This window comes from Meriones unguiculatus, chromosome 3 (genome assembly GCF_030254825.1).
Source record: "Meriones unguiculatus strain TT.TT164.6M chromosome 3, Bangor_MerUng_6.1, whole genome shotgun sequence".
Classification (NCBI taxonomy): Eukaryota; Metazoa; Chordata; class Mammalia; order Rodentia; family Muridae; genus Meriones; species Meriones unguiculatus.
The window spans coordinates 54,707,943-54,730,848 of NC_083351.1; the positions used below are offsets into that span (position 1 = coordinate 54,707,943).

The window sequence follows — 22,906 nt, forward strand, 5'->3', positions numbered from 1 at the left end:
ACAGCATTTGGACAGTCAGCACTCCGAGGTGAGCTAAGTAGTTCAGGAGAGTTTACATAGTTACTTTATGTATTGTCTTTAAGTTGATGATTTACTCTAAGCAAGGACAATAAACATTGAATGGTTCTCCAAATAGGATAGTTGGACAGGCCATTAAATTTACATATTTGATTACAATATTTAATTAGATGGAAATAAAGTCCTGAATTGTACTTTAATGTAGTGTACATAATTATAGCATAACATTTTATCAACTACATATGTCAGAATAAGTTTATTAAATATCATACTTATATTAACAATAGTTTATAAACAGATATAAAAGCAAGAATGCTTTCTCAATGGAAAGCAGGCAAGGGGTTAGTCTTGCAGGCCTGGCACTCTCTAGCCTTTGGTCCCTAAAGTGGCAGATATTTGTCCTTGCAGGGTGGGAAGTTGAAATTTACTCAATTTCCTACTCTGAAATGCAGTGTGTGACCTTGAGAAAAAATCAGCTACGGCTTGCCTGTCATGTACATTAGGAATGCCTTGGCTCTTTTACATAAAACGTTTTGTTTATGTTGGCTATATTTCTGGAATCCAAGGACGAGAAACTTAGAAATGAGAGTTCAGCCTGTCCCTTTAGGGAGCCAAACCTGAACAAGGGTTTTATTTTTTAAGCTCAGACTTGTACCATGTACTTGGAAGAATATCAAATGCTGCTTTGCAGGAGACCTCCGTCAGATGAGCTTTGTGTGTCTCATCGTCCCTTTTTCCCTACAGTTCTTCCTTGCTTCTTTGGGGAGCCCTATTCTACAGAACTATTATGGTTTCAGAATGTCTTTTCTTTCCTGGCCATGAGAAAATACTTTATAACAAATTCGTCTGTTTGCTAAGAAAATACCTCTTACCTTTAAAAATAATTTATTTACATTTTATTTTATGTGCATTGGTGTTTTGCCTACATGTATGTCTGCGTAAGGGTGTCAGATCTTGGAGTTACAGACAGTTGTGAGCTGCCATGTGGGTGCTGGGAATTGAACCCAGGTCCTCTGGAAGAGCAGTCAGTGTTCTTAACCGCTGAGCCATCTCTCTTACCTTCAAATTGGGAGGTCCTTTAATTGTCATTCTGTATATCTGTGCACAGCTTGTCATAGGCCCATGTAAATCTGTATTTTGAGAGCGGTATTCTTTGTATTCTGTAAAGCACTTATTTACTGCTTTGTTAATGTTTTACTGTAGTCAACAGTAGTGAGGAGCTATAGCTATCTTCTTCAGGATTGGTCAGTTTCCCTGAGCTCCTGCAAGGACGGAAGCTGCGCTCAGCTCTGCCTGCTTCGGGTCTAGGCCTTCCCCTGTCTTTCTTCATATTCAGTCTCTGGGAGGGAGGTGATGAATGCGATTTTTCCATTTGCAAGCTACTTTCCAACAGAAAGAAAAATGGAAGGAGCAAATGCCAAGCTTTACAAAATTGACTCTTCTGCTTTTCAGCAGTGGACACTGTCTTCAGGGAGGATATTTTATTTCAGACTGTCAGGTCGCCATGTTATTTTGTCACTGAAGAGTGTTAAAAACAAGACTGTTATGTCAATATGACATCATGAGATTATCTTTCTCATAAGTTCCATGTTTTATCAGTAGGTTAGAGTGCTGCTTAGTTAAATAACAAGTATATGAACAAATGATATATGTAGAATCTCTATATACACATTGTTTGTATATAGTACATAAAGTCTATATACACACTGACAGGAAGAACTTGGGTTCTGGACACAGACTGCCCAGGTTCGAATCCTGGCACTCCTTCTTGAAGCTGTGTTTGTTACACTAGTCACTAAATGCCTCCATGTCTCTTATTTCTTCATCCAGAACATGGGAAAATAGTGCATCCTACTTAGAGGGCTTCAAGGATTGAAGTGCCTAGTAGTCTCTGCACACAATAAGCCCTCTGATTATCATCATAATGACTACTGCTATAAATCTACTATGCAGCATACAATGTATTGTTGACTTTACCTCATTTTGTCCTCAAAGTGATGCTCTAGGGTACACATTGTAAATTTTGTTTTCCAGGTGAGAAAATTGAAGTTGAGCAAGTATGCTACTAAAGCCAATTAGTATTTTAAACTGCCATTTGGATTTTAATTATAAACAATCTCAGTGAGAAAAAAAGGTCAGGGGGACAAAAATATGTCCTTTTTCTTGTGCTAGTTTCCTTGTATTTAATGACTGCAGCTTTTGAAGAGACCTATGAAAATAGCTGAAATTCACAATTATAATCATTATGAAAAAGCTATAGTAGTATGTGCTTTGATCCTGGACATAGTAAGGACAGCAGCTCAGAGAAAACAGCTTAGTTTCTGCGTTCTTTACTCCTTTTCTGTCAGAATTAGTCTCTGACTGCTAATATGAGCAAGCTATAACAGCAGCCCAACTGGAATATACAGCTACCCAATTCCATTTAACTTCGGTTCTACAAACATTCTTCAAAACCATTTCATCATGTGCTGGTCTGTGGTAATATGAGGAAACTGTTGGGGAGGTCATGCCTGAGGAAAGTAGACCAGGAAACAAATGTTTGCAACAGTCAGTATGCGAATGTCAGCCTTCATGCGTCCAGGAGTTCAGGGGAGCTGTGGCTAGTTGCCTGCTGGGTGGAGAAAGCCTCCTGTCTGTGGGATTGATTGAGCCAGGTCTTCAGGATCAGTAGGACTTAGATTTCACTTCTGGCCCATGTGAAACTATATCACAAGAGGACTTGAAAATGAAGTCACTGAACTGTGTATCTTGAGTTAACTCGAAGAACGAGAGAGGTGTTAGAAGTATATGGAGTCTCATAATAAAACTTTTAACTTCTTTAAAGATGAGGAGTTTGTAGTGTCTGCCATTGGGCTGAAATGGACTTGGAGAAGGTTGCCATGTGACAATGTATTGGTGAGTGAGCTTGAGGGGAGGGACTGAGCTGCAGTGACTCCTCAGGGCTGTTCTGAAGAGGGTACCTAATGTCCACTGCAGGTGGATTCTGTAAATTCTGGGTCATCTGAGACTTCAAAGCAGGCAGCAGAGAAGCTACTTGGTCAGTGTCACACAGTATTTCTACCACCTGGAAGGTGAAACACTGATTTTTTGACTCAGTAAGAGTCACAGCAATGACAGACAATAGCAGAACTTCTGTAAAGCTGGTGGTCATGGATAACTGAGTCTAGAAGTGTGCCCACTGGTGCTAACTGCTTGATCCACTGTGGTCATTTCCATGCATTTACCATTGGCTTAGAGGAAGAGCTACAGGCCTACTCTCAGTTGACTGAAGCCATGTGTCAGATCTAATCAGGCACAATATTATAGGATGTCCCCTCACTCCAGAAGTCTAGTTGCAAAATGTAAGGAAGAAAAGAAAGAAAAGAATTGGCTTTGTGGGAAAAGAAAACACAAAGGGATTTTACTCAAACAACTCCATGTGAGTCAACAGCATCCTGCAGTGCAGCCCTGAGATTTCATGCTTGGGCAGTGTAAAATTACTGTTAGTGTTCCAGGTTAGCAAACTCCTATTTTTTCATGTGCTAGATGAACACTGTGTAAATATTTAGCTAGGCCTACTATGGAAAATACAAGGCAGATTTCTTAAAAAAAAAAAAAAAAATGTGTTAAAGGATCCCTCAATAGTTGTAAGAATGATTGAGATGTCCAGGAGCTTTTGTTTGTGAAGGTTGTATTGCTCAAGATCTGTTATATCAAAACTAAAACTGAAACTTCAAAAATGTTAATTTTTAAATGAACTTTTAAATCATAATGATAGTTATTACATATGTATAACTTATTTCTAGAGAAAACAGCTTAGTTTTTTTTCCCCTCAGAACAGTGAGAGGAAGAACATATTGTTTGCATTTGTGACAGCTCTCTTGAAATTCTTTCTAATATAGACTCTCATATCTGCTTCCACATTTAGTTTGTGTGACATGTTGATTCAGTTCAAGTTCAGTCAGCCATAAAAGGGACAGGTAGGACTTCTGGTGGTTTTTGCAGGTGATTCTATTACTCACCCCAGACTCCAAAGGCAACAGTGGAAGCTTGGGTCCTGGTGGATCTGAAGTAACATCAGTGGATTTTCCATACTTCTTCACCCTGAAGTTCCAAAGTCTGTCTTGCACTTGAAGGATATTTTACCCATGTCTGAGCCTGTAACACTAACATTTGTTATTTGGAAAATGTTGGTTCACTACATTATTCAGAATCCAAACGCGGACACATTTTTAAAGTGTGTATTGTCACCATCATCTCTCATCAGGAAAGTCCCCCAGTCCTGGAGGCTGCCAGTGGCCTACAGTGGTGGGTGCAGTTTTCTAAAATTCCAGTCTTTGCTTGAAAGCTTAAATTCTGTCATTGGTTTCTCCAAAAACAGCACATTTGCTTTATTTCTGAGACCTCATCTGCCAGACTCTCAGGTTGAGGTAACTAGTTTGTTAGTCATTCTGGTTTCTCACTTGGTGCCCCTGAAGTGGAGGAAACAGCCAGCGCTGGAGCATGTGAGCCCTGAGTTCAGATGTCTGCTTTTTAACAGAGATGACTGTAGGCACTTGAAGATCACATGAGATAGCCATATTATAGGTAAATAACCTAATCACTAACTTAATAATGAGTAGGTGGTAATTTTTACCTAATAAAATCTAAACAATACATTGACAAATTTATTTTCTAAAAAGGGCTTAAAAGCACTTGAGATATTTTTTGATAAAAAGGCTTATAAAGAAAACCTTGCTAAAGAAATGTGGACTACAAGGTATCGATAGTGGTTGTGTTTAAATCAGCGTAGTTTTTTAAATGATTTTTTTACTTTTAACTTACTTCCATTTTTCTATTTTCTAGCAATTCGTAGATAATGCTTTTATACTTTATAATAATAGAAGTTAATTTACATTAAAAAGGAATCTTAATTATATCATTAATATAGAAACCAAAAGAACTTTTTATAGAAGAAATCATTTAATTTGACTTTCTTAGGTTAAGAAAAATTTTAGCACTGAGTTCTTAACCAATTTTTAAGGCAGCAAAGAAACTTTTTATTACACCAAAGTTCATATTTCATAAAGCTCCCATCCAGAATACTGGAGGGGTAGCGTCAGTGACACAGTTGCTCTGTTGGTTATTTGGTTAGCTGGTTAGTTGGTTGGTTACTTGCTTGTTGCTTGGTTGCTTGGTTGGTTGGTTAGTTGCTTGCTTGCTTGCTTGCTTGCTTGCTTGGTTGCTTGCTTGCTTGGTTTGAGACTGTAGCTCAGGCAGGCCTGGAGCTCACTATAGTCCAGGTTGGGCTCAGACACAGCCACCCTTCTCTTTTGGCCCTCCAAATCCTGGTACAGTCATAGCCTGTCTTGCCCGATTCAGAATTTTATTTGTAAACTCTTTCTTTTCTTGTTGGCCATATTTGCTTGTGGATGGTAAAGTGCTTCTGAAAGGAGACGTAGGTGTCAGTAGCAGGTGACAGCCGTTTTAGGAGCATCCGTGGTCTACTTGGACAAAAGCTGGTTGAGAGTGCAGGCTGTGCGACCTTCGTCCAGACAGGAAGTACCCCACCATCTGCTTAAGGAAATGACAGAACTGAACAAATATCTACACTTTCTTTCCCTTCACAGGTTGCTTTTCCCAGTTCTATCTGATGAGCTCTTAGCCTGAATTTGAGGTTGTTTTCTTTTTTTCCTCAACATTTCAACTATAATGTAAACTATACAGTGTCTGAGTTAAAAGGTCATTATTTTTCAAAATTTTGTTTAAATATTAGTTTTAATATAATACAGAAATGTATTCCACTTTAGTGACATTTTTTTTCTTTTGTGGTACAATGCTGCCATTTTTATCTTAAACCATTTAAAGACTTTTCACCTAATTTGATCATATAATTGAGCAGATATTGTTTGTTTTGTGCCTTATACGTCATGTTGGCCTTTTTGTTTGGTTGGTTTTGCTGTTCCGATACAGGGTTTCTCTGTGTAGCACTGGCTATCCTGGAACTCTTTCTCTGTAGACCATCCTGGCCTTCAACTCACAGAGATCTGCCTGCTTCATGTTGGCCTTTTTAGTTGCTAAATTCAGAAATTGCTGAGAAAAAGTAGCTCACTCCTAAGGTAATGACCTTGGTCTCCCATTTTTAACCCCTGGGGAGTCTAGTTATCACATGGTCCTCCCCACGTCTTCAGAAAGCTCTAGGCTAGACCTCATTCCCTCTGCACAAGGACTTGGAGCAGCGTCGTGATCACAAGAAGTGCAGCATCAGGCCGCTTGACCCAGTTTCCTGGAGAGCACATGTGACTCTACCCCTTCTGTCATCTTAACCGTCTGCTCATTTTGAAGTTTAAGGCTAAAGCATAGGCACGTGCTTGTATCTTTATAAAATACATATGGCTTTAAGTTGTTTTATTTCTTTAATTTAAAAATTGTTGTTTTATTCTTTTTTGTCTGGCTTTGTTGAGAATTTTATATGACTATTATGTTTATATCTTTTCCTCCTCCTACTCCTCCTCCTCCTCGTCCTCCTCCTCCTCCTCCTCCCTCATTGTCAGTTATGTATCTCTTGCCTATATGTGTCCTCTTGACTCTCCTCCAGCCTACATAGCTTACCACATGGTCGGAGAGAGAACACAGGGTAAGGCGTCATGACTACAGCCCCCTTCCCACTATTGTTCCTATCCTTTACATCACAACATAAGGACTAGCATTTTTTGTCTTCAGTTCCACGAGCCACATGTTCATTTACGCAGGGATGCACTCTTTCCTTTATAGCACCCTAAAACCCAAGCCCTGAATGTGCAGGTTAGCTCGTGGCTCCAGTGTGGGGTGAACTTTCAGAACTTTTGTATAGAAAGACTCATCTTCACCATTTCCATGTAAGCATGTTTCCTTTGCTAAAGAAGAAAAGAAGCTTGCTGACTTGGAAACAAATCTGTTTTCAGTTATGGCTTATATTAAAAACTGTACCAAATATTTGATCCTGTGTTAGGGACGTTTGAGGGTGTGAAAAGCTTGAGCTGAAGACAGCTAGGAAAACAGAAAAGACAGAGCTACATGTTTTTAGCATTACAAAAGTTACTCTATTTCCAGAACCACAGTAAAAAAAAAAAAAAAAAAAAAAAAAAAAAAAAAAAAAAAAAAGATGGTTTTGATACAGTGCCTGGTGGTGTAGAGCCTTCACTCTGGGTGAAAATGTCTTCCATGTCCTTAAACAGCAGACACTTAAAATAGTCCACCCATAAAGTGAAGGGTGCGTGCACGGCCGCCCGCATGTGTGTTTGAACCAGAGCCTTGTGATTGAGATTACTGAACAGTACCCTTAACAAGTTGAAGTTCTGGTTAAAGTCAAAGAAGAGATGCTTAGGCTTACTAGCTGTGCCTGAGGCTTAACCCTTTCTCATCAGTGTCCCAGCTGGCTAGAACCTGAGCAAGTTATTCAGGCTCTCCAGATTGTATCATTTGCATTTATAAAATAATGAGGATGCAGGTGCCTGCCTATTATTGCCTCATAGAATTACTGGAATATTTAGCTACATAATGGATTTAAACATGGATACTGTGGGTATTTAAGCAAAAATACCAACTATTCTTAAGAAAACACATGATTACATAATCAAATGAAGCGTATTTTTGTCTTTTAATATACATTGCAAGAGTTTTATGCTCTTCCAATTGAGCTTAAAATACATTGTAATTGCGTAACCAAGACACTGTTTTCTGAAGGCCATCCATGAGAAGCATCATCATTGTGTGAGTCAAAAGTGTTTCTTGTGCTGCCTCGCCTGGGTGCTGGCCAAATGTCCGTAGCCTTTCTTAAGGATGGGTTTTAAGCATTTTTCTGTTTGATTATTCATCCTAAAAGTAGGAACACTAATAAGCTAGAAACAGCAATATTGCAAATGTCCCAGAGCTACCCAGGTTTGCGATCCTTATTAGGATAATAATCCATTTGCTAGGAAACTGCATCAGTTTTCAAATTAAATAGATTAATGTAAAGGAGAGGAGAAGTCTCTGGTTTTTCACATTGTGTCCCTTAACATAGATTTTCCTGAAAAAAAAAAATTGGAAAGACTTGACTATCTGTTTTTCCTCCTGTCCTCACTCAACCTATGAAGGAGGCCAAGTAGCCATTAAAAAAAAAAGGAGTGTCTGTAGTTAGGCTCAGGATTCTGTAGGTCAGATGGCTTCTGGAAGTTTCATATTTCTGACAAGGTTTAAAGTTAAAACCTTTTCTGACTAGCAGACATTTTTAGAACACAGCTGATTAGCAGTGCTGCCTGTATTTGGTATTGGATTATCCTTGGCACCTAGCTTGCTTTATTTTCATCTTGCCTGATCACAATACAATCTACGGAAGATTCTTCTAGCACAGTGTGATTGGAATAATAACTCCGAGTATTGGAGACTTTCGTGCCACAGCTGAGAGGCATGTAAATACAAGCTGCTTATTTGCAAGAAGCTTCCAGATTTGCAATATGATTGCTATGGAAACCACATAATGAAAACCTTATAACCATCTGTGTGGTTTGATGGATTTTACTGCATAGCTGGGCTGTTTTTGTTTACTATTATTAAATTGTTCAATGGAATATATTAACCCACAAACATCTACTATTTGTGGTATTAATTAGTATTATATAATGACATTGTGCCTCAGTACGAAAATAAAATATGTTTAATAATAAATCTAAGTAAAATAACATGCAAATGTATGTATTTCTAATATGGAGTGGAGGTAATTATTACCTAAATTCTGGTTATTTATTTTGCTATAAATTTTTGGTTATTTGTCCGTCTGCAGCTTTTAGTGGTGTGGAGAGTTTTGCTCTGTTAAGAAATAAATGTTAGGACTTCCCTGATTTTTGGATCCATTTGTTCACAGTGTTTAATAAGAACCTTCCTTTGTGCCAGGCTCCAGTCAGTATTCATTGTGATTATTATCCCCTAAAATTAAAAGTAAACAAAATTTGAGTTTATGGTTCATGTGAAAGCAATTTGTACTGTTAGGCCAAGATGAATGAATTGTTGAATATTATTTAGGAAACTTGATGGATGGATTGTATAAGGTTTTCACGTAAAATGTCAGTACAGTTTTGAAATGCAAAAACAGACAGCAGCACAGAAACACCCCAAGTTCTGCCACACACTTACAAGGAGCACACCTCACAAAGACTAGTGTGGATTCTTTGCTGTAAATTTTGGTGCTCAAGTATTTTAATGCCATTATTCTGATGATCTAATAATACATTTTATAGAGGCAAAGATTTCCCACACCAGCACAATCTTTAGCATGTGATATAGGCGCATTTTAATAAACTAAAAAGAAATGTGTAACGATAAGTTCTTCAAAATTTATTGTAAACTTTGCCAAGATTATTTTCTGTTTAATTTCGCAAGTATTTTTTTTATGGTACATTGGTGCTAACAGTGCATGGTGAGTCTAAAGTGCAGTTTCCCAAAAGCCAGAAATGGTCCTTACTACCTAGGTGAGGCTCTGCTGTGGCTTTGACTAAGGACAAGCACCCTTACGGTTTTTACCCGTTAACAATGGCTTTGTGGCCAGAGAGGAAGGGAAGGCACGCTCTGTCTTCCACCTTTAAAAGTAAATGTTCCGTCTGTGAAAAGAGCGGGCAGGATTCACTGTGAAATTCTGCCTGTAGAGTTTATGTGAGAACAGCCCATAAACAACCGCTTGTGATAAGTAGTTCTTGAGGCTTGGCCCAAGTGAGACGATGGTGGTTCAAAGAAGCACCCCGTATTGAATTACCGAGGTTAACTCGGCAGTGTGCGTGAAGACAAGTCATTCCAGCTGCTCCTTATTTTGGAGCTTTTATTATTTTGTCTGAGTTGAATTATATAAACTCAAACCACTTACATTGGACTTCCAAGTACAGTAACTCGAAAGCTTGTTTCAAATCCTTGTGTTGATTACTCACTAGTTAAAATGTACAGGAGATTTTTCTAATGCTTCACCGTTGCCCTTTTTCTCTGGTATTCATCCTGTCCAGTTGCAAAAACACGTCCATGTTCCCCCAACAACACAGGTTATCTGGGCTAGCCTTTTCATGATGATTTGTCCATTAGTCCCAAATCTGAGCCTTAAAGCAGTCTAGGCAGGCAGGCACAAAGCTTATCGATTCTGGTTCCTCCACCTCTCACACCTCCTTCCTGTTTCCTCTGCCCCTGCAGTTCAGGACTTCCTTCCTCTTTATCTAGACTCTCCACGACCCTCATTCAGGCAGTCTGAGACAATGGGATCTAATGCTCATTTCTAAAGCAATTTCAGTCCTGCCCTGTCTGCTCAGAAACCTTGTAGGGCTCTCACTGCCCACCAGACTGGAGTCTGAAGGCTCTAACAAGATGTTCATGGACCCCAAACTGGCCTCCATTTCTCACATTGCCTGCTAGCTTGCTCGTCCCCAAGAGTACCATGCTACTTTGTCCAGTGAATGTTACAGTGCCTTGTTCTTTAAGTTGGGATCTGGGAGTCTTTCATGGGTTCCCATGTGCCTAGGCTGAGTGGATCCCCCTGCACCTCTGCAGTGCTCTGTGCCCCTCTCCCCCCATCAGGGGTGTCCGCTGTCAGTTCCTTTCCCTGGGTCTCATCCCCGGCAGGCCCAGGCCGTCAGCTTCCACGGGGAGGAAGCTTCCTGTCACTTTTGCCTCCTTGGCACATCCTCCCTCTCACTCGTGGGAAATCCTCAATGTAAATTAGTTGACTGGTTGATTTCATAGTCATACTAGCTACCTGTGTGTATGTTACATACATTTAATGGATTACTCTTGAATTAGGACATTTTTTAATTTAGTTTTTCTTTGCTATGCCATTTATTTATACATCCTAGATAATTTTTTTTCAGTTTTGCATAAATCCTTAAGTAGGGAAAGTGATAATGTCATACATCTATATTTAGTAGAAAAGAATGACATAGTATGATTTTGTTTAAAGCAATTTTTTGCTTAATTTTTTGCTTAATTTCGTTCCATATCCTGGGATGGGTATGTGCTTGTATTGTGTGGGAGAAAAAAATTAAAGCAAAATACTGACTACGGGGGATAAAGAACATGGGATTTTTCAACCACAGACTTCTAATTTGAGTCACATGCTTTGGAAGTTTGCCACCTTCTGCGTTTCAGTGTACTTCTCCATAGAAGGATGATTACTAACCATCCATCTAGAAAGCCTGACGTCCTGTGGTAGTGACATGTAGTAGAATTTGGGGTAATTCAAGGTAATTTAGGGGAATTACCTTGAAGGGTTAGGACCCATCTGCTAGCCTCTTGAGAGAAGATTAAGTGAGGAAACCAATGAACAGGTCTGACAATTCATGACCTACGGATTATCTATATTTTATATCATAATGTTTTCCTGTGCTGTCTTGATGTTTTAGGAACCATGGTTTTGTTGTAATATTCCTGCTACTCAGTATAAGTAGCATATTTGTATAATGTTGGCTGTTGCTTTACCAGATTTGAGAGCTGTCCTGGATTTAAGATTGCTCCAGACAAGTTTTTCTAAGTATTTAAAACAAATATGCAACAAATATGCAACACATTGTATCTTACATTGTATCAGCTCACCTTGAGCTTTCGTGAGGGTGTTGTTTGGTTACTAACAAAGGAATGTGGATCTTGAGTGTTTCGTGCTTTTAAATATAGTTGTTAAGTGCTGTAGACTCTGTCTACAGAGATAGGCTCTCTGATAGACTCGGGGCCTGTTAGTGTGCCACTAACGTGCTGTTTATTTGCAGAGGAGGAAGAGGACACTGCTTCGGTGAAGACGGCCGAGCAAGGCAAGGGGAGTCAGGACAGTACTCATCACCCCTCAGGTAGTCCTGGCAATGCTTATTTCTGCTTTGTTCTCATCAGTTCCTAACTCTCTGAAGGTGCTGCACAGCTCCAGAAGAAGTTGACTTCTTTGGCCTGTCTGTCTTATGGCTGATAAGCTGCTTAGTCCCATTTAGGATGCATGAAAACCACTTGAGAAGGATTTATAAAGTAAGCCAATTTATACAAGGTATTCCTTCCTGAATTACTTTGTAATGACTCAATTAGCTTTCATTTCTGCACAAAGGAGATTTAGTTGCATAAATTAGCTTATCATCATTGAGGAAGTGTCACTGCTAAAGGACAGTTTATAGATACAACATGCAGTTGCTGTCAAACCTATAAGAATGTAATATAGACATCTGTGTATACTTTGTGCTTGAGCAGAACAGACTTCTGCCATTCAGAGACTAACAGGGGACAACAAGTTGCCCAGGGGACTGGCAATGTAGACATCTCTGAAAAGGTCAACTTGACACAGGCTCTGACAATCGACCCACAGCTCTGTCTTCTTTGATAAAAATCAGATAAACTTAAGACCGCTAATTGATCTGCAGCCTGTTTAAATGTTGGCCATGCATATCTTCATTGCATATGATTAACACAGAAAGCAAATGAATTGGGTAAGAAATGCCAGAGTCCAGTGACAGCAGCTTAAAAATTAGAAAAGGACACTGGTTGCCTAGAAGACTGGGAAGGATACTCTGCCTCATCCTTTTTCGCCTGGCACCCGGCCCCAAGTACTAATTATGACTGAGATTGGAAAAGAACTGTGCAGATGATGTGCAAAGTCACACAATATGGACAGCTTTTCTTGCTTGTTGTTATTTCCAAGCAGCACAAGATGAACTGTCCATAGTGCAACCGTGAGGTTAGTTTTGATAAACCAGCAATTATTTCACAGGGCAGGAAGAGACGGGCTGCCTTCTTATCGGGACTTTACACCTCTTCACGGCCACACGTCAGCTGGGGTGAGGTCTGCCCTGCCCCCTCCCCTGGGTCCTGTAAAGAGCTGGAGCTAGGGTCACCTTCCCCTCTCTGATAGGTCCATACATCACTCTTTTGAGCTGTCAGAAGCAGGGTGGACAAGCAGCGCATGTTCAGGAAGTAGCTTTCCCGAGGCCATCCTACTGTGACGTAGGGGAAGGAAATGGAGGCCTGATTCTGGGCCTGGACAGGAAGGCAGGAGCAGGTTGCTGCAGAAGGTTTGGGATTGCTTTCTTTTTAGAAAGGAAACAAGAACAAAGTCATTGGATGTTAACACTCTTGCCCTATAAAACCCACTCACTGTAAAACATGGCAGCAAGTGAAGTCCAGACTTTGTAGTAAATTTGGTGTTTATATTTTTAAGTTATGTATCACAGCTTCTGCCAAAAGCACACAGGTTGCTTTTTTAAATTTCTGTGCAGGTGTAGAAAGTAGACGCACATAATAGACAGACCTTCTACAGATGTAAGTGCACATGCCTCAAATGTTTGCCCTTGAGGGTAGGGGGAAAGTAGTTTTTCTCAAAGGACTTTTCATGCCATAGCCACAGGGTACTGCAATATCTCTTACTGCTCGTAACATGGAGTCCTATCAAGCCACAGCCCAATGCCTTTGCACAGTGATGACCTTTGCCCATCCCTGTGCCATCAGTGACTCGACGCTTGCCACCCACGGCACTTGCTGTCTTGCTCAGCATCGCATGATGTGAACCTCTATCTAACCTTACTTAAGAGTTTTATGTATTTTTTACATTGATTAATTTGACAAAATAAATAGTTTTCCAATGTAAACTATAAAGCTGAGTCCATCTTGTCTCCCACCAGTTGCTTCACATTTATTCATCTTGTACAGATCATACATATAGAAATAGGTATATAGATGGTCCCAATTGTTTTTTTTAACACTATAAAAATATTCTTCCCTTTCTTAAATACCTCCCAAGCTTTTGTCCCCCAGGGAGAGGGTCCCCATTGTTGTCATCATGCTGCATTCATTGTTGCCATGTCTTTTATAATCTTACCTTTGTAGAATCTGTTTTTTCCATGTTTAATTTGAACTTTGGTAACAATTCTGTTAGTTTTGTCAAGTATCTATTTTAGTAATTTTTTTAAAGTACATTGTCTAAATTTTTCAAAGGCTAGCTAACTTATTTTTTAATTTTTGTCCTCTTTTAAAAATAACTCATGCCAGGCTGGAGAGATGGCTCAGAGGTTAAGAGCATTGTCTGTTCTTCTAACAGTCCTGGCTTCAATTCCCAGCAGCCACATGGTGGCTCACAACCATCTATAATGAGATCTGCAAATGCAGGCAGAATACTGTATGAATAATAAATAAATAAATCTTTGAAAAAAATTTATTAAAAAAAATAACTCCTGCCCTTCAGGTCAGCACACATAGTAAGGTAAACTTTTGTGTGTAATTTTCAAAATGATGATTGTGGTATTGAAAGAATGATGTTGATCTACAAAGTAAAGACAGCTAAGCCATATTAACTGTGATTCTGAATGTGTTATTTTAAAAAATGCCTATATCGGGGCCAAGGATGTTTCTCAGCAGGAGAGCACGTCCGAGGCTCTCCATTTGACCCCCAGCACCACAAAGCAAAGCAAAAACATGTCACGTGGATTCTCTTCCAGGGCTTAGGTAAAGAGTGCTAACTTTTGTGAGCCTTCTGTGCTTTCAAAGCTGTATTTCTGCATGACTGTGTCTGTGTGTGTTTAGACCCACTTACAGTTTAGAGATAAACGACAGGAGCTTCCTACTTTCCACAAAGAAGATCACTCCTAATTTTTAGTGTCCAGCATGCTTTCCTGAGAAAGCAGCTACGACACGCACTGCGGGCCTTTTCCTCACCGGCAATGCTTCCTCTTCACACCTAGAACACCAGTCATGCGTACACATGTCTGACTGTCCCACACCGATTGTTCTTCAGCAGTACTCACATACGGGACCCAGAACTGAGGTAGTTTTCTGCACACCATCATCATCGAGAGTGTAGGACACACAGTTGAAAATGCATCTTCCCCCAGCGTTGCCACACCCCGGCTCTGGGGCTTTCCTGCCGCGGTGAGGGTTAATGAAATGCTCCCAGCGCAGGTCTAGGGAGAGCTGCATCTTGTGCATGGCAGGGTGTCTCCCCTTGCCTGCTCCTGTAACTCCCAACAGTGTTAATAGGAGTTTCTCCAAGTGTGTCCTGGGAAGAGAAACCCCAAAGTGATAGGAATGTGTATTTAGAAATCACCATATACTTTTCCTTCTGTCTTTTCTTCTCTGCTCCTACTTTAAAAAGAAAAGAAAATCTATTAAGTGAGTATTGTGTGAGAGGGTCTGAAGAGGGAAGAAGGGCTTGGGCACTGGGATCCCTCAGCTAGGCCAAAAACTCTGACCCTGTTAGTTTTTAGTTCAGCTTTCTTCCACATCCTTGGCTCAAGCCTAAGGCCTGAGCAACACGGGGAACATGTCCGGACCCCTACTGGGGAAACAAAGCTATTTAGACCTTCTGCCTCTTGACTGAAACTGTCTGGTGGGCCTCACATGTGAAATGATGTCATCCCCTCTGCTCCAGTTCCTTGACTTTCAAGCTGACACTGACAGACTGCATGGGGTGCAGCATTTGACCCATTTAGCACTTGATTTAATGTGACAGGAATGTTTCAACTTCTAAATCTCCATTTGTCTAAATAAGTGGTTTTTAAAGGAAATCAGTCACTTTATTATTAAGTGATTTTTTTTTTTTTTTCTTAAAAAATTGACAATGTTTGACGCTATCTGGCCAGCTGGAGTGCCCTCTAGTGTCCACTTACAGAATTTATTTAATACAGGCCTGGGTCCTGGGTTGGGGTGATTAGGGTGGCCACAAGCATGGTTACCAATTGGCTGGATTCTGGGGCTTGCACACAGCCCCACTGTGTCCCTGCTTTGAGCGCTTTGAGCCCAAGTGTCTGACAGCCAGTTGTCTGTCTTTTTCTGCCTTCTCCTCCTCCCCACCCACCCTGTCGTGCTGCTCCCATTGTCCCTGTCTCTGTTTCAGTCTTTGAAAATAAAAATTAACATGGGGTTCTGTTACGTTGTATTTTCTAGTCCTTGCTTATTTTCTCAGAAATATAACTGAAAAGGCACGTACTATAAATACTTAGATTCCATGTTTTTCAGATCACCTTTAAAAAAAATGTTAAAAACATTAAGGAGAATTCAGACTCTTCTCATAAATTAATACTTTGTGAAGACCAACACTGTGCTAACTGTACTAGTGTGACGAGTTGTGTTGAGATTGCCAAGAAGCCTGTTGTTTGAAAGCCATCTCACAAAACTAAGATGACAACCCTAGTCCAGCATAAGTCTCCACATTATCCCCTCAGCCCAAAGATGACACCCCAGCAATGGAGGGTGCCAGCACGTAAGCGCTGCCTGGCGAGTGCACACACGGACATCTTATGCCTTAGTGATATTACTTGCATTCTTTTTTCCTTAACTCATCAAAACTCAATTATCATGAAATTAAAAACAGGAAGCAGCTCTCTGTAACAAAAGCATCCAGTGTACTTCAGTGTGTGCTGTGTTTTAGGGATGCCACACTGTGTGAGTGACAAAGCGGCGATTCCCGGTTACTGTGGTATCGCAGAGCGGAGAGCACGGAATAATCAGTCAGTTAATGGTGTGTATGGCAGCCTGAGCACACCACAGCCCTTGTGCTTGTGCCGGAAGAAGGATGAGCCTCTAACTGCAATGTATGTTACATGTTTATTCCGACTAGCGTCCTAGACCCAACTGACAAAAATCTGTATTGGCAATCTCAGCGTTGCAAAGACAGGGTAGAGACAGCTTTGAGAGACTTTAGGTACAAATGCCTTATGTTTGTGTGTTAAAGTCTACTACTAATCTTACTATTGCTGCTATCATCTGTTGCAAACTCGGTGAGATGGTTGCTGCAAGTCTGTCTGTCCTGTCCCTTCGATATTGCTGGTTATACAGAAAGGGCAGTTTTTCTCCAGAACACATGACGAGGGAGCTTAGGACTCTTCATACAACAAGCAGAAGCACTTGATTGTTGTGATGAGAATGACATTGCTGCAGGGTTTAGATTAAGGATGGAAATGGAGGTGGGCACAAAAAAACAAACCTTTTAAAAATGATTTTCACGAGCATGCTCAGAGGTAGGCTTTTTAAACTTCCTTGGCAGTCTGGGATGGTCCTTTAATTTCTGTTGGTTCAAGCCGTAATTCCAACTTTCTCTTTCTTTTTCCTAGGAGATAAAAGCACTGATTATGCTAATTTTTACCAGGGCTTGTGGGATTGTACTGGAGATCTCTCTGACGAGTTGTCCTTTAAGCGTGGTGATGTGATTTACATTCTCAGCAAGGTAAGAAAGCACCCCCAAAATGACAGCTGTCAAGGGGAAATCAGTTCTTCTGCATTTGAATTTACAACGTGAGGGAAAAATGCCAATTGGAATTCTTTTAGGTCCTTGTTAACAATTGGAAGTTTGCAATAATTAATGATTTTGTCAAGTGAAATATAATCAGAATTTAGACACAATCAGATAACAGGATCCAACTTAGCAGAGTGTTTACCCTCTCACCAGCCCTTGGCGGGCGTCCACCTGCTCCTTCTCCAGAAACAATATACGTATGTGAAAGTTAACATTGTACGGTATTAAGTTATTAGCTATGTTTTTCTTGCTTCTTCCTTCTTATTCTTCTGTGTGCTTATTCTGAGTTTGCCTGCCATTCTCCACTGGAAACATTGTGTTTATGCAAGAAGTTTTTCATCTTGTGTAAACACATTGGGTGTTCCAACAACTTAAAGGCAATGCTTTTCTATTCAGACGGGTTGAGGTAATTTTTTAAAGTTTAACACACTGTATTTGTAAGTACGATGGCAGAGTATGTTGCCACAAACTCATCCTTATATACAAAAGGATTGTCACCTCTGCTGTTTATGATACTGCTGTTTATGATACTACAGAACCTGTCAGCTCTAAAAATCAGTCAGCTCTAAAAATCAGGTTATACTTCTGAGGCTTTATATGAACTCTCTTAATTTTCATTTTTTAAAAAAATGTCTTACTATACTATAGGAAATTTTTTAAAAGTCTACCTTTTGAGACTATCTTAGCACCAAATGATAAATAGAGATTATTGAAATACAAGCAGGGAAATGTTTAATAGGTCATAAGGCTAATACTTTATAATGTGATCTGAGAAATATTTGGGATATTTCAGAGGGATAATATGATCTATTAGATATAAAGGGAATTTGGAAATAAGGTCACATGTCAGATTTTAACATTGGACGGCTGGTACAGAAATCTTGACCCAGCTGCTCATAGAATCTTAATGTGGGCATCTTAATGAAGATAGTCTGTTCTTGGCTCTACAAATATGGGACATGGCTCAAGAAAGTGTGGACGCAGCATGTGAGCTGTATTATCTTGACTCAGACTACTTATTTTCCATCTCTTCTGCTTAATTCCACACTATAGTAAAGCGTCCACAGTACCAGGACACATTCTAGGCACCAGGAATGCTAAGGGAATAATACATAAGCACTTGGACATTAATGGGAGATGAAGATTTAGTAAGAACTTAATACAGGTAGCTATGATCACGGCTTGTTGAGATGGCCAAAGCCAAGACTCCTCACACACGTCTCCTGCTCATTGGTGTGGTGTTGTTCAGTTCTTGGAAGCCATGGGCAAGTGACTAGCCCTATTGCAACCAGCTGCCACTACCAGGATCGCACCCGCGGCCTTTCTCATGCTACTCAGTGCTGTGGGCTGAGCTACCTCCTTAGCCATGCTCCTACCCATCTTTTCCCTATCTGTCTCAGGCTGGTCCTGAACTCCAGTCAGCTTCCCAGTGGCAGGATCTCGGGTGTTGTCTGTGGTGTCCTACTCCACATGACAGCTTTTGGTTAAGTCTGTTAATAAACATTTAATTGTCCAGAGTTCAAACAGCACCTTTTAAAGTTAATTATTTAATAGAAATAACACTGCTTGGCCCAGTTTTTATCAGGAAACATTCCTGAAATTTCTCCCAAATTTACCAAGCTCACTTTTTTGGTTTTTCAAGACAGGGCTGTGTAGCCTTGGCTGTCTTGGACTTGCTTTGTAGACCAGGCTGGCCTTGAACTCACAGAGATCCACCTGCCTCTGATTCCCTAAGTTCTGGGATCAAAGGCGTGTGCCACCACCGCGTGCTGGCTCAGGTTTAACCAATTTGGCTGCAAGTATATAAAATTAAAAGGTTGATTAACTTCTATTTGATAGTTCAGATTCTAGGGATAAATGGCATAGCCGTGCGTATTCCTTTTGCACATATGGAGCTTGTAAAGCCCACATTCTTAAGGCCTGCTTCATGAGACAGCTTGGCTGCTGTAAAGCCCAGGCAGGAGACACTCCCTCGCCCCCAGGGCAAAGTGGCATGGGCTGCTCTCACTTCTACCATTTTCTATTCGTGTGAAATTGAAAGTGTTGTAGTCCTAGTATGCGCTGTGCTTCCAGGATGCTGAGGATAGCAGTTCAGGTCTCTGAAACCTGTTTCGTAAAAGACTAACTTATGTATAAAGCTTGATCTGAGAACCTGGGTTAGAGGGGGCCCAGCTCACGGGCGGCTTTCACTTCTGTCTAAGCATCTCAAATGCTGGGCGAGAACTGGCCTCCCCTTTCAAACCTTTGCAAGGCTTGACGGTCCAACATCGCAGTCAGTCCTCTGGGTGCCATCCTTCCCGACGTGGCGTTTTAGCTGGGGCTCATTTTGGTTTTTGAGCAAAGAGCCAAGAAGGATGAACTTAGCCACCACCTCTTGCCCGCTGAGAGGTTAGTGCTCAGAGTCAGCAGCTGTGAGCCTCAGAGAGCGAAGTAGGGAGCACAGCCACCAGCCCCCCTCCCTCCTCCCCCCTCCCCCGGGGCCTCCACCCAGCAGACTTGGCTGGGCTGTCTGCCTGCGTGTGAAGACCTTTCCACCTTGCATTGGGCGGGTTCAGAAAGGAACTCACGACAGTCTCTCAGGATTGCTGTAAGCACAGTTTTGCCCAAACTGGCAAACACAGATCTTAGTTAATACCACGACTGTGTTTAATCTCCAAAGTTAAAATAATAAACTGAGAACTTGATATTTTCAGAAGAAAGTAATGAATTTCTAGATCAGGGTAGGAGCAGTGTTGGATACTTCTGGGATAAGCAGCTGGCTCAGTGGGGAAAAGTGCCTGCATTTCCCCTGACAGCCAGAGTTCCACCCCTGAGGCCCACGCACTGGAAAGAGAGAACTGGCTTCAGAAACTTGTACGCGCATGTTAAATAAACCCAAAATTGATTCTTTAAAAGTAAAAGCAGTATAAAAATAACTAGTATCTCATATGCCTAGAAATTTATTTAATTTTAGAGTATTGTCTCCATCTTTGTGGTGACGGCCTGAAATTTTTATCATTTTAATTTTTTCACACCATCTAGTGGCTCAGAGCGAGTGGTGCAGGTAATTGCAGCTAGTGTGCACAATCAAAATGGTGTCACTAATTCAGCTTTAAATCTAGCTACGCCTTACGACTTTCCCATCGCATGTCAAGGAAGTATTAGCATTAATCATGAAAAATGATTTGTTCATCATTTTGAATTAAGTGTGGAAACTGTATACACAGAGGAATGGATTTTAAGGAATCTAGCACAATATTTGTGGAGACATAGAAAGTGAATACTTCGTAAGAAATTGATGTCATGACTTTTAATAAAAAACTGTTCAAAAGGTCAGAAATGTATCTTAGTCTTAGAAATGTACTTTTAATTTGAAATTAAATGTACTTTTAATTTGACTGACTGCCCACAAGTTTTTCAGTTTTCAATGTGCCCTCTTCTAAAAGGCAACACAAAATAGTTTAAGAAAAGATATATTTCTTTAATATAAATATTTAGACAAATCAAAAATAAAATGACATGCTTTGTAATAGAGAGTGTTTTAATTTCATAAATGTAATGGTAGAAAATATTTCACTAATGTGATGATTAGACTATTTTCATTATGTGTCTCTATGGAAATACAGCTTCATTTAAAACTTTCCCTTCCTCCCTTCCACTCTCCCATCCTCCCTTCCTTCCTTTCTTTTTCATGGAAGCTGTGATGGCACGTCAGCTGTGCTTACTTAGGTTAAGCCTCTATCTTCACCATCACCACCACCACCCTTTTCTTGTCTTCAGTGAAAATCAGATGCTGCAATAAAGAAAAGCAGGCGGACATCCTGCCCTTCCCCCTTTCCCTTTTTAACATTTTCCAATTAGCAGCTGTCATGTGACCCTCTGGCTGAGCTAGCCCCTCCTTCAAGTATAAGGCGTTTTCTTAGTGTCACACTTTGAACCTCACTAACCATAAATCTAAGTACTGTCTGCTTTAAATGGAGACAGTACCTTCGTGCTTTATCATTCTCTTCATATAAACTTGATGCTTATTTAGATTTAGATTTAGAAATCTTTTTCTCCTACAAAAAAAAGACAGCATATTTTCAGGGACAGATGAAAGTATAATTTGTGATTTTTATGCTGTTTTGATGGTAAGTTAACTCTGAAATACACAGCATGATCTCAGATTTTTTTTTAAGAGAGGAAAGGCCATACTATAAGTAGAAAATCTTTTAATCTTTACTTTCTGTTGTTTGACAAAATTCAGTTCTTTAGAGAGTCATGCTAAACATTTTTACTATTTGCCTCTCAATTCTGTTTTTGTTTTTTTTTGTTTTGTTTTGTTTTTTTGTTTTGTTTTGTTTTGTTTTGTTTTCTTTTTTCAAACCATGGACATAATCTGGTAGCTAATGGTGTTTTCCTAGAAACATGCCTGTGCAACATTCTAATTTCATCATTGGGTTCCAGGGCACAGAGCAGCAGCAGTGACTCTTGTGCCCAGTTTCCTCTTTGGTCCTGCTGGCCTGCCTCCCTGTTTTGGATTTCCATCCTCTGGCTGTTTATCTTTCAGTCTGTACTTGTTGGTACATTGCTAGCCACATTCTCATTCTTGCTTTTCAAGCATTAAAAATTATTTTTAGAGCGTAACAGACAAGCTATCCTTCAGCAGGAAAGAGGCGTGCTACTTAAGACTCTAGAATATTTTCTTTCATCAGAGGCACACATGAGTTTAGCTTTGCAGCCTTTAAAAATATTTTTTTATTAAGACCAAAACGGGAAATGTAGATGAGACAGTGGGCGTGAGTGTTCAATAAAACACTTTGAGTTTTAGGCAGCACTTTCTGCGTGTTTGGTTGATACTCCCCCCAGTGCTTGGTGAATTGTGACTGTCATTGATCATTTACTTACTTCTTGTGGGAATACAAAGGTTTACTGAGTATGGCTTTGGGGGCTTCAATCCTATAAAATCAGTCAATCAAAAGTGTCACTGGCAGAGAGAAAGACATTGGTTTTTCTATTTGTTTGGTTTTGTTTGTTTGTTTGTTTGTTTGTTTGTTTTAATACATAGGCCTCCCAGTTTCTCATTTGTGATCTTATGGCTCAGGAAAGCACAAATAGCATGGCCAACCACTGGACAGGACAGCTCAAGGGGACAACCATTGCTGACACCGAGGCCTTGAAGTGCCGTTGGATTCTGTGGCCTTTGGGGAAGGAAGAGTGTTTTTTCGTGTGGTTGTGTTTGACCTGACAGTGTTTGCTTCTGTGCTGTTTCTCAGGGTGCCCCCCCATAACCTGCATCCTCCTCCATGCTGGCCTCCCAGACAATGGGAGCGCTCTGTTGACATGCTCCAGGCCCACTCACAGAACTCTTCTTGCTTTGCAGACAACATTCTCACATATTTTCCTATTTCCTCTCCCGTAACATGGAGGCAGTCTTCCCTTCTGGGGCAAGGCTGCCAGAGGAAAGAGAATGGGGGTTTGGAGGCCACCAGTGGCCTAGCCCTTGCAGTGACTTGAAAGCGGGTAAGCAAAAAGACAGTGTCAGATGTCCCTGCGAGCCACTGCACATGGGAGGGTTTGCCTTGAGGTGGCCTGGTGACAGGGTCTACAGGAGTTTAATTCTGTGTCGAATAACCAAAAGTTTGCTAGAAGGAAACCAGAATCATAAAGAAAAGCATCACATTGTGTGTGCGTGTGTGTGCTTATCTTAAATTGAACAGTCTGTGA

At 40.5% G+C, this 22,906-nt stretch overlaps 1 protein-coding gene across 2 annotated transcripts in view; it reads left to right on the forward strand.

Annotated features, from left to right (window-relative positions):
* Skap2 (src kinase associated phosphoprotein 2) overlaps positions 1 to 22,906 on the forward strand; it is a 159,925-nt gene that overhangs the window by 126,910 nt on the left and 10,109 nt on the right. For both annotated transcript variants that reach the window (XM_021632801.2, XM_021632800.2), the window contains exons 10-11: positions 11,730 to 11,807; positions 17,040 to 17,152. In XM_021632801.2, the coding sequence (XP_021488476.1) occupies positions 11,730 to 11,807; positions 17,040 to 17,152 (191 nt within the window). The remainder of the gene's footprint in view (positions 1 to 11,729; positions 11,808 to 17,039; positions 17,153 to 22,906) is intronic.